The sequence below is a fragment of the Ptychodera flava genome, chromosome 8 (genome assembly GCF_041260155.1).
Source record: "Ptychodera flava strain L36383 chromosome 8, AS_Pfla_20210202, whole genome shotgun sequence".
Lineage (NCBI taxonomy): Eukaryota > Metazoa > Hemichordata > Enteropneusta > Ptychoderidae > Ptychodera > Ptychodera flava.
In genome coordinates, this window is record NC_091935.1 from 45,424,990 (window position 1) to 45,438,037 (window position 13,048).

General features: G+C 33.0%; 1 protein-coding gene across 4 annotated transcripts in view; it reads right to left on the reverse strand.

Moving 5' to 3' along the window:
• The window catches only part of LOC139139415 (uncharacterized), a 33,921-nt gene extending 23,005 nt beyond the window's left edge, over positions 1-10,916 (reverse strand). For 3 of the 4 annotated variants that reach the window (XM_070708321.1, XM_070708319.1, XM_070708320.1), the window contains exons 1-9: positions 10,779-10,916; positions 9,293-9,414; positions 8,106-8,253; positions 7,396-7,490; positions 6,280-6,525; positions 5,291-5,386; positions 4,608-4,799; positions 3,581-3,721; positions 1,975-2,145 (exon numbers count right to left, since the gene is read on the reverse strand). In XM_070708321.1, the coding sequence (XP_070564422.1) occupies positions 1,975-2,145; positions 3,581-3,721; positions 4,608-4,799; positions 5,291-5,386; positions 6,280-6,525; positions 7,396-7,490; positions 8,106-8,253; positions 9,293-9,374 (1,171 nt within the window). In that variant the 5' untranslated portion in view covers positions 9,375-9,414; positions 10,779-10,916. The remainder of the gene's footprint in view (positions 1-1,974; positions 2,146-3,580; positions 3,722-4,607; positions 4,800-5,290; positions 5,387-6,279; positions 6,526-7,395; positions 7,491-8,105; positions 8,254-9,292; positions 9,415-10,778) is intronic. The other variant, XM_070708322.1, reaches the window with a different exon arrangement.
• Positions 10,917-13,048: the final 2,132 nt, after the last annotated feature.

The window sequence follows — 13,048 nt, forward strand, 5'->3', positions numbered from 1 at the left end:
ATAGTAGCATTGTGTCAGAGGATTAAAGACACAGAAAGTTTCTATCTTCATAGTAGCATTGTGTCAGAGGATTAAAGACACAGAAAGTTTCTATCTTCATAGTAGCATTGTGTCAGAGGATTAAAGACACAGAAAGTTTCTATCTTCATAGTAGCATTGTGTCAGAGGATTAAAGACACAGAAAGTTTCTATCTTCATAGTAGCATTGTGTCAGAGGATTAAAGACACAGAAAGTTTCTATCTTCATAGTAGCATTGTGTCAGAGGATTAAAGACACAGAAAGTTTCTATCTTCATAGTAGCATTGTGTCAGAGGATTAAAGACACAGAAAGTTTCTATCTTCATAGTAGCATTGTGTCAGAGGATTAAAGACACAGAAAGTTTCTATCTTCATAGTAGCATTGTGTCAGAGGATTAAAGACACAGAAAGTTTCTATCTTCATAGTAGCATTGTGTCAGAGGATTAAAGACACAGAAAGTTTCTATCTTCATAGTAGCATTGTGTCAGAGGATTAAAGACACAGAAAGTTTCTATCTTCATAGTAGCATTGTGTCAGAGGATTAAAGACACAGAAAGTTTCTATCTTCATAGTAGCATTGTGTCAGAGGATTAAAGACACAGAAAGTTTCTATCTTCATAGTAGCATTGTGTCAGAGGATTAAAGACACAGAAAGTTTCTATCTTCATAGTAGCATTGTGTCAGAGGATTAAAGACACAGAAAGTTTCTATCTTCAAAGTAGCATTGTGTCAGAGGATTAAAGACACAGAAAGTTTCTATCTTCATAGTAGCATTGTGTCAGAGGATTAAAGACACAGAAAGTTTCTATCTTCATAGTAGCATTGTGTCAGAGGATTAAAGACACAGAAAGTTTCTATCTTCATAGTAGCATTGTGTCAGAGGATTAAAGACACAGAAAGTTTCTATCTTCATAGTAGCATTGTGTCAGAGGATTAAAGACACAGAAGTTTCTATCTTCATAGTAGCATTGTGTCAGAGGATTAAAGACACAGAAAGTTTCTATCTTCATAGTAGCATTGTGTCAGAGGATTAAAGACACAGAAAGTTTCTATCTTCATAGTAGCATTGTGTCAGAGGATTAAAGACACAGAAAGTTTCTATCTTCATAGTAGCATTGTGTCAGAGGATTAAAGACACAGAAAGTTTCTATCTTCATAGTAGCATTGTGTCAGAGGATTAAAGACACAGAAAGTTTCTATCTTCATAGTAGCATTGTGTCAGAGGATTAAAGACACAGAAAGTTTCTATCTTCATAGTAGCATTGTGTCAGAGGATTAAAGACACAGAAAGTTTCTATCTTCATAGTAGCATTGTGTCAGAGGATTAAAGACACAGAAAGTTTCTATCTTCATAGTAGCATTTGTGTCAGAGGATTAAAGACACAGAAAGTTTCTATCTTCATAGTAGCATTGTGTCAGAGGATTAAATTACACAGAAAGTTTCTATCTTCATAGTAGCATTGTGTCAGAGGATTAAAGACACAGAAAGTTTCTATCTTCATAGTAGCATTGTGTCAGAGGATTAAAGACACAGAAAGTTTCTATCTTCATAGTAGCATTGTGTCAGAGGATTAAAGACACAGAAAGTTTCTATCTTCATAGTAGCATTGTGTCAGAGGATTAAAGACACAGAAAGTTTCTATCTTCATAGTAGCATTGTGTCAGAGGATTAAAGACACAGAAAGAATTCTTCTCAAAGTTACCACTTTAAAGTGAAAGAAAGTTATGAGCATGTAACTATATTATGACTCAATCTTTCCAATCTCAATCTTCTCTGACTAGGAATAGCATTTGTTTTTCTATAACAGTCACTCACTGTTTGTGATCAGAAACACTTTCCTTTGCTATACTGGTATTGTTTAATTAATATCAAATCATATGTCACTATCATTTTCAGAGTTATTTTATTCTGTTACATCATTGTGTTTCCAAGTAATATTTAAACTTCACTGACCTTGGTTGTTCTGTCCCATGAGTTTTTCTTGCTGTTTGAGTAAAAATCTGGTAACATCCGGCGTAAGAGAACTAAATGTGTAAGATGTTGAGATGGCATTTTGATGTCGAAGTATCATAATTGCCTCTTTGCAGGCACTTTCAAAAAGTGAAACCAAGTCATTGAATTCATCTGCAATCAATGAAAAGATTAGAGCCATAAAACGTTAATTTTCTGAGACTGAAAGATAGCCAATTCACAAAACAATAAAGGTTAGAGTCACATACAGTCAGGTCAGCACTATTGTGATCCAATATTGTGAGTTTAAATTTGCATGCAGTGTAAACCTGTACACTTTATATGCCAAAGATAAATCATACTAATTCAAGTCAATCTGTGCTAAAACAATTGTGAAACTGACATGACATACAGGAGTAAGTTAATCTGTGTAATATTTGGTGATCCCTAAATATACCAGCATCTAGGTATATCAATCTATCCTATAACTTACTTTACAGATCCTGTAATATTATATAGGGCTCAGCCCTTGGTGTCGCGCCAGGGGTTATTAAAGATTGGCAATGTTATTTGTATTGATTCATGATAAACTGTAATTGTTACTTCATAAACGTTTATATGACAACTATGCCCAGTTTCCCTCTGATGAAAGCGGTTCACGTACGTACACAACGTCAAAGCCTGCAGCAGGGCAGGTATAGATTTTCTGTAGCGTGTAAAAATTTTGGACAAAAATTGGCAATTTTTACAATGATAATAGCCAATTGCGATAAACAAGGGACGTATTATGCAATCATTATCATTGCAATGGTAACCGCACTGCCCACCTTCCACTTGCAAGCTGAAAACTATAGCGTTCCGTCTAAAAACTGGCAATTTTTGAATCTAATTATTGACACAGGGGGCGCTCTTCTATAATTCAATCCCAGCATTCTTTGCGTATGCCCCCGTTCATATGCACGACAGTTTTCCCCTTATCTATATTAACGATATTTGTATCAGCGACAAGGTGCATAATAACATTTACTGGCTAATAAAAGAGGTATATTTTATAAAAGGCATGTTATATAATGGTATTTTGTTTCGTTTTTGTTTATTTACGAGTACTCAAAAAAAAAAACATGGCGGCGCCCATGAAAGAAGGGTACACTTCCAGTTGCTCGTATAGTATATTATGAATAAGCGCATGCGTAGTCAGTAAGCCGCTGGCGCGACTATTAATTATTACAATTATTTAATAGTTTGTAAAGAAAGCAGCGGTAAACTTTACAAACCACTGGATTAGCCTTCATGTCTCTTTGAAACTCTTCCTTTAAGAAAGTTTTTAGATCAAATTTAAGTTTAGAACATAATTATCTGACAGTATTGTGTCTTTGAAAATTTGTTGTATTATGTGTAGATAATTGAAATGACAAATGCAATGACATTTATGTCAATGGAAACTCAAAAAGATGTTGTTCCACTGATTGAATATTTTAGCAAATACATTTTTTCATTAGTACAATCTAAATTTGAATTAAAGTACAGATGTTGTAATATTGTTCTCTAAAGCATGATATGTTTCTAAAAGATATCATATCATTTCCTACTTGAGATACATATAATTTACCTGGCATTTTCACAGTGACAACTCGACTTTTGTTTTTCTTGAGTGAATCTCTCTTTGGAGTTGAAGTGATACTGGTATTGCTACAGGGACTTGCTTGTTTATCCAGACATTGTCTTATTTCTGGTGTTTTCAATACTGCTCCTGCAGAATAGATATATGACTTTTTACACACCAAATACTTGTGACTAGTTCTGCAAACAGTCTCAGTTCAGTGTATTTATTGACAATGCAAGCAAACTTACAAACTCAGGAGAGAGACTGCTTTCTACTTTAAAAATTTGCACATACAATACTATCAATCAAAAACATACTTGGTCAAAATTTCATTTATATATCTTTGTTTTTGTACATTGGAGATTCCTTTTGGGGTAAGCCTAGTAAATCCAGTCAGATCATAGTAAATCATAGTGCCACAACACTTTCAACAAATGAAATGAATGGTATGACTATATAGCTACATAATGTGTTTGGTAGATTACACATTTAGACTTTATCTCAAGTAACATTTCAAATATTATGTACATTACTGATGTCAACATACCATACATAGTCCACTCAAATCCTGCTGATGATATCAATATAAACATAAGTGTACTTTGTAGTTCGCACATTTTATATTTGATGTGTATTAGAATAACTTTGATTTGATATATATTTCATAACAGTACCCTGATTCACTAACATGCAATTGTTACTCAATGGATGACTAAAAATTGCATGAGAGTTGATGTGATTGCATGCTGTGGCCATTTTTCTCATGACTGCGTATTATCTGCAGTGTGAAGAATGCATTAAAACTAACATATAAATTATTTTACAGATGGCCTTTCAAATACAAGTTTGATTTGTTTCATACAACTTGCAACATACTTATATATCAGCTATCAAAGATCTTGCAATTACTGAGTGAAAAATATTACCTGAAATGAAAAATTTATTTTTGGCTTTTGATACACTTCTAATGACAGGGTGTCTGTTAAGTTTAAAACTAAAAATTGAATCACCAACTCTAATTTTGGAAACTTACTTGGTTTTCCGGCTGGACTTTGATTTTTCTTTGGCAAAATTGGAGACCTTTTGACAATGCCTTGACGTAGCATCATAAAATTATCCAATGGATCGATAGTGTGTAACTGCAATGATGTGAACCCATCTTGAGTTACCATAGCTTCAGTTCCATCAGATTGCTTGCTGAGAATTGGAATCTTCTCTTCAGTTGCTATATTTTGATAAACAATTTCCATCACAGCTGACTGTGTTTGATCATTGAAGTTACGCAGTGTTTTTGTACAAGGAATTGATTCATAAACCAGACATTTATCCTTTTTGTGATCATTAAAGAGTACAAAACAAAACTTCAAATAGAATTGGATGTAGTTGCTCAATTATTCATAAATTTCACACCTATTATCCTGTATTTTTTGGGTGTTTTCATTGCTAAACAATCTTAAAAATGGCCTCCGCAAGAAGTGAACGCACTATGAAAAATACCTACTAATTGAAAGGCAGTCTTATACCTTTACAGGTATGATTCAAATAACCATTGAATACACATGCCTATTAGTAGTACGGTACATTTGATTTATAGCTGTTTCTTTAAAATGTTAAGATGTAACGTATATTAAAATGCTGACACAAATAGCACCTCTGTTGTATAAATTCCTGTCAATTCCTTATTGTTTTAAAACACATAATTCATATTTGGCTCACCATTTTGTTCAGCATGGCTGGTTGCTTCTACCATTTCTTCTCCTCTCTCACCTTTTTCATATCTATTTTCAGCTACAAGAGTTTGTTCTTGCCAATCTAATTAAGTAGAAGCATTATTTTGTTTCTATAAATCTGACACCTTTATCAAAAATAAAAAGTTGCGATCAATGGCAAAAGAAAATACAAATTCTGTTTTTGTTTCACAAACACGATAAAGACTGAGAACCAGAAAAGTTGCATGAATACAATAACCACTGAATCAGAACAATTTTAATGTATTAAACTTTGATGGCCTTTTGTTCCAGCCCGTCAATAATACAAGGTGACATGTGGCCTGAGTAATTCCTACATTAAGGGTAGGGTAGGAGTAGGGTGGTGGTGGGGGTGTCAAAAGCTTATTTCAGTTTGCATGTGTCAAAACCGCATGAGGATTTTCATATTGGTTTTTCAACTCAGGTAGTGTGGCAATGTTTGGCAGAACTGCAGGAAAAAGGAACTAAAAAAACAAGCAATGAATGAATGAAACAAATGAGTGACTGTGTTGTGATTTCATCTTTGGAATAATAGTCATACATCTATTAAAGTGGAGCACAGTGCAATGGCACAATCAATCAATCAGAATCACTGAAATCTCAGTAGTAGCATACCACGTGTCACAGGAAAGTCATAAAGGTCACGTCATTGACTTGTCCATTTCTCATAAGAACTTTCCATTTCTCATAAGAACTTTCCATAGACCTTTCATTTTTAGTGGGAGAGGGGGTCTCAACTAAAAGAATGGAATTATGTTGGTCATGAGACAGCTTTTATCATGGATTGACCTTATGGGGTAGATTGTGGTTTAATTGTTACAACCACATGCTATTCTACAACACCCCTATACAGGAATGGTTGAAACCAATTAAGCAAATACAACTGTGAACACTTCTAAAAACCCAACCTTTTCCCTTTGATCCTAAAACTTCCTTTTCCATAATTACATTACTTGCCGTAGAGAAAAAGTTGAGTTTCATATTTGATGTAAATCTCTCTATCTTCCACCATATCCTGTTGTCCCAGACTGAGTGTATCTAGTAATTTCCGATGATGTGTGATTTCTTTGGTTGAGGCAGACAGTGGATCCCATGGTAATTGTAATTCTAAATCACACTCAATGTCTTCTCCTTGGAGACCTAATTCTTTGATCACAGATATTGTTGAATCTTCAATAGTTGCCTCTTTAGTGCAGCTAGGTTCTGTAGGGTCAAAACATGTATTTACTTAGTTGTAAGGCCCATTCTATTATCTGTGTGTGTCAATATTAGCTTGACCTGATCAGTAAACAAACCACAAGGTTGTGTCCTCATGAAGGCTATGATAGATTTTTACAAGTCAAATTAGATGCACAGAAGGAAAACATGTTCCTTTCATCATTACAATTTAGTTGAATTTAAAAAATGCTCTACATATAATGTGTGATTGATATCAACCAAATGATTTGTACAACCTTCATAGAGAACACAAACCCAGTTTAAGGCAGTCAAATAATATTGTTTGATTACAAAGTGTAACCTTCCCTCATGACAGATCAGCTCTGACTACTTTGAATGTAATCCTTTTGACATTTTTGCCTGGCAAATACATAATTGTATGGTATTTAATCACACATAAGAGATGTGAACCAAAACTTAACTGTACCCTGGACGTAGATACTTTGGGGCAGTACCCTGAGCGTTACAATTTGCCAGTTTTACTAGTAGATCTCTACAAATCTTCTAAATACAGATTAAGTTTGTTTTATTATACTGAATACACAAATACAAAACTATAAAATTCAGTTGGGACCAATGGGTGAGATAAACTGTATGAAAGTGGAAATGGATGATCGAACACAATATGAGAAGAGATACAGGAAAATAAAAGAGAGAAGTTGATAACACGTGAAAGAAAACAAGAATAATGTCACTTAGGAATTTACAGTTACTTTACCATTTGATAACAACATCAAATAGATAGGACAATAGCATACATGGGCTTCAATGACATGCATATTCAAATTTTCCTTGACAGTGTTTATAAATTTAAGTTTCTGTAGATTGACAACTTTGGAAAAGTGTCTGATTCACCTTGAAGAGTAAGCCTTGTGATTTCACTCAAATATTTCTCTTGTTGCCATAATTTATTCTCTTCTTCCTTCTTCTCATTTGATGAAAGAATTGTTCTGTGAAAGGAACACAACACGAAATGGCTACATATTCCTGTTTGATTAGATTCTGAACTCAGATAAAAGACTGATTGAATGTTTGACAAACTTGAAGAGTGGAAAGACAAACTGCAAGATTGCCATCACTTTCATAGACAATAAGATCCAACATGTAAATTCTGTTTTAGTTGCTCCTTCTCATAAACAATAAGCTTTGACCAGCGCCAGCCATGTCTCATCCAAAATTACTTGTATCAATTATCACTGATAAATGCTTGTTATTGCTTCACATTTAGTGGACATTTTCTTTAACTACAACTTAAAACTATTGTGTACGATGAATTAAACATTACAATAACCTTGGGGAAAATTTATAACCAATAATAGTCTGTCCTTCACTTGGTATACCCCTGAAAGCTATATTGACATGCAATCAAGGCCAGTGTAGTGTGATCTGAGGTACAATTAATATTACATTCATAAAGCCCTGTTTCCTGGTGTGAAGTAGAAAGTCATAAATTGAACTGGGTTACTCAAATGAATGTCCATAAATTTTCAATTCAAGTCGACAACCTACTCCTGTGTAGAAACTCAAAATAAATCATACATGATATGTGATGAAATTATACTTACTGTGTTTGGCATGGAGAAACTTCACATGGTTCTAATTTCTTGATCATTTGTGATAAAGTTTGATGTATGATGTGGTTGTCATCTTCCATAGGTGATTCCAGTATAGCTGCCTTTACTTTGTCTGTCTTCCCTGGACTTCTATTTAAACCTGGTGAAGAAAAACAACACTGACCTTCAAATGAATACATTTCATTGTTTACCATTACGGATTTCCAATTACCTTGAATTTTGTTGTGAAGCTGCATTTTGCAGCTTTTCAGACTAACAGTAAAGGATATGAGTGCAAGGCCATATGTATGTGTGGGTCTTCTGATGTTTGAACAATGCTCTCTTTTGATGCTTAGTCATCAAAGTCAACAGACTTATAGCAAAGCCTTTGAAAGCAAAACCAGATTTCTGTAGAATTACATTAGACTTTAAATTTTCAGCTGGTCAAATCTACCATCATCACAACATGGAAATCGACAACTGTCAGCTGTCCTCTAACAGCATTGGTGTCATTTTCTTTGCCTACAGAAGTTATAATTTATCATATATTACATTGTCATTTGATCCATATATATCAATCATATCATAGTAGCTTGAATTTCAATTTTTTTGAAAATGTACAGTTATCAAATCGTTATTTTAAAAGAAAGCATGCTACTTTATAAACCCTCTAATTATCATGTATAGCAACTACAGTGGAAATTTACTTGTTATTGTACAAGGTTGCATTGACTGTCTTATGTAATACACAATGACAATATAATGAAAAGTTCTAAAGACAAGTCAAAAGACAAGTTATAAATATCCAGTTCATTTGAATTGAAATTTGTCCATTCATCAGTTAATCACAGTGTATGATCAGTGAAGGCATATAAAATCTCAGGTCATTTTTGTGGAAGGGTATGAACTTCAAAGTTTGTCAAATTTCAACTGTGAATCAGTTGTGCCAAGAACCTAGGGTAATATATTGATATCAAAGCTGAGATTCAGACAACATGAGTGAGGGCTTAAGTGTTACACAAAGTGAAGTAACTGTAAATTACAATGGCAACTATGCTAATGCTATTGTTGTCTCTGCTGTCATATAGACAATATGAATTTTAAGTCAATAACTTGAAATATTTGACTTTAATAATGATCAAACATATGGCAGCATGTTTTTATTTGCAATAAGCACAACTAATATAACACTCTCCTACCTTGACTGTTGAGCTGTACAAAGTCATCTATCTGTCCATCTTCTACAGGAGATATTGCAGACAATCTAGTTGATTGATCCATTGTGAATCTGAATTACAGGTTTGGACCAGTACACTGAAATCTAGTGATAGAATCAATAACTTTAAATTAGGGCAAAACACATAGACAATGCAAAGATTACATTAAAACCATGCTGATATAATTCATTAGATCAGTTATACATTCTTATATTTCCTAAAACTTTGGCTGGTATAATATGAGCCTATAGTCCCATGTATGACAATAAAACCTGATCAGTCTTACAGGGTACTACAACTGATGCTCTAATTCATCATTATTACTGCAGACATGCATTATTTTTACAGACAGGCGATAGAAACAAGAATTAATGATACTTTCTATTTGCACTAACAGCAGGGTACATGTATTGGTGTATAGTAACCTGATTGATAACAACAAGATAGTGATCAACTATCTCTCTCAATGTTTTTCAATCAATATTATTTATTGTATGAAAGAGAGACCATTACTGATAGTATGTTAGCAAACAGTAAATTTATCAGAGTTCTCTAGACATGTTAACAGAGTCCTCCTTTAAATGTCAATACAATTATGTTAGAGGAGTAGAGAAATTGTAACAGGGTTTGTTTCAACACCATTTACCTATGTGTCTTCCACACTCTTAGCAAAAACACTATGTGTTACCAAATAAATCTATTAAAATTGATCAATAAAACTGAGTTCCAACTTAGTAACTCATATTATATTACTATGATTAACAATATGGATATAAATGAGTTGTAATTTAGAAATGGAGTTTTGATGGAACTTTCAAGTAATAATGAGCATGCAATCTCCATATACAACTCAGAAAGCATGCAGTAAGGCAGGGTATACAAGTAGGACATTGGTTCCTAAACAGATTATGTTATCTTGAAAATGAAACCTTGGTTACTTTGTACAGAGTTGGTCTTGATATAACCAGACTGTTTCAACAATTTACTACACCCTATGACTCAACTATATGGCTTCCCTAGATTATGATTATCATTGTATCATCAAACTACAGTGATTGAGCCATTGAAATTCTGTTCCTTTCACTTCCCTACTAACTTTTGGCACATCCATGGCACTCTTAATGCATAATGCAATATCAACACAATTAAAACTAGCAATAATGCTGTACATCTTTAGACTACCAATAAACTTAAACTACTCTAATCTAATTCGATGAAACATAACAGTGGAATCAGAAGCCATTTTCAAATTCACAATAACAAATATGTTTGTCATGAATAAAGGAACAGTAATAGAGAAAAATAGAGATCCTCAGACTTAGTTTAATGGGGTTTTTTATTTTTTCTTTATCCATAAGTTGCAATTACTTTCACAGAGAAATCACAAACTTCGCAGTCTGAGCATAATTTTGATCTATGATATTTAGGCCATTGTATTGCCCACTTATACTGCTGTCTATAAGTTTACCTTGACTGCAATGTGAAATGTCCTTGTCAACATCCTCCTGAGTCAATCTAAGAATGTCTTGTAACTTCTGAGTGGATGGCATTTGTTCCATTGTGAGAGATACTGCAGCACTGTCTCCAATCAAAGATTCATCTAGAAATCCATCCTATCGATACAAATATACAATACAAATACTCTTTTCAAACTTGCTATTTACAGTGTATGTCAGTTACTGAAGCCACAACTTTTTGAAAAACACCATTTTCATTGACGTTCACATTTTGGAAAGACATATTGTTAGTAGTTGGCCTGACATATTTGATTGGTACAAGGCTACATAAAACTTCATGACAATTCTAGTTGAAGAAATCTGGGGAAAGATACCTATAAAAGAGTTGCTATATTATTCACTCACCTGTTTTGGACAAATATCAGCTTTCACAAAACTTTCTTTACAATGTTCCTTCTCTTCAGGTTTGTCATTTTTCAATAGTTCTTCATTTAACCTGAAATATAAAATGTTCTTGGTTTTTTTTTTCTGTATAAATCAGGTTTATTGGTTAAACAGCCTGGATTACTCAGAACCAGTGTGTGTTTTGTTGCTAAGAAAAATATTTTACATATAGTATATATTTTTAATTCTGATGATACATGTATTAGGCAAAAAAATTGATTTGTTTCTGGTCACTGCCTGCATCACTTCAAAGTGTGCACATCAACTCTTTTTTTTTCCTGTTTTTCATTTGCCCCTATGGAAAAAAGGGAAAAATATATCAAATTCCACCAAAAATACAAAAATTGAAAAAAAATCACATCGTCACATAATTTTTGCCACATGTCAATGACCAGAAACAAACCTATTATTTTTTTGCCTAATAGATGTAAATTATCTTCACAAAGGTCAAGATTGATATCATCACTGAATTTTGACACCACCTGAACACTTCTTTCTCTTTAAATGGTTTTCCATCTTTGTCAACCAATGGATCACACACAGTCTGCGCTGGTAATCTTTCACACAGTTGTGACAATGTTGGAATATTATGTAGGTATTGTCTCATATTTATATCTTCTATCAGTTCTTCAAAGAACAACATTCCTCCTATGAAGTAAATAAACAAATGTTATTGTAAAATGATATATAGAGAAATACAAACAGGTGTGCTTTCAGGGAAAAATATAGACTCTCATATTTGCTGTTATTCTTTTAAATTTACAAAATTGTATAGTTTCAAATTATCAAATGTTGTGTAAGATGCCAGTTTTCCAGCTCTGTACCTATAGTTCCTACAGTCCAGTATTGTGTCCAATCACACTTTTTAAAGTGATATGAACTCTTCTACTGAAAAACATTTTTGAAACAATTATATTCAAAATACTAAATGTTATTAATTTGATTAGTGTCATCAATTTGTGAGACAATTTTGAAGACTCCAAATGAATTGGTATTACAACTGATATCAATTTGTAAGACAATTTTGTAGACTCCAAATGAATTGGTATTACATCTGATATTCATTTGTAAGACAATTTTGTAGACTCCAAATGAATTGGTATTACATCTGATATTCATTTGTAAGACAATTTTGTAGACTCCAAATGAATTGGTATTACAACTGATATCAATTTGTAAGACAATTTTGTAGACTCCAAATGAATTGGTATTACAACTGATATCATTTGTAAGACAATTTTGTAGACTCCAAATGAATTGGTATTACAACTGATATTCATTTGTAAGACAATTTTGTAGACTCCAAATGAATTGGTATTACAATCTGATATTCATTTGTAAGACAATTTTGTAGACTCCAAATGAATTGGTATTACATCTGATATTCATTTGTAAGACAATTTTGTAGACTCCAAATGAATTGGTATTACATCTGATATCAATTTGTAAGACAATTTTGTAGACTCCAAATGAATTGGTATTACAACTGATATTCATTTGTAAGACATTTTGTAGACTCCAATGAATTGGCATTACAACTGATATTCATTTGTAAGACAATTTTGTAGACTCCAAATGAATTGGTATTACAACTGATATCAATTTGTCAGACAATTTTGTAGACTCCAAATGAATTGGCATTACAACTGATATTCATTTGTAAGACAATTTTGTAGACTCCAAATGAATTGGTATTACATCTGATATTCATTTGGAATCTTACAAAATACAAATTGGTGACACTAATCAAATCAATAATATTTAGTAGTTTGAATATAGTTGTTTCAAAAAATGTTTTTCAACGGAAGAGTTAGACAATATCCAGTCTTGTATGGAT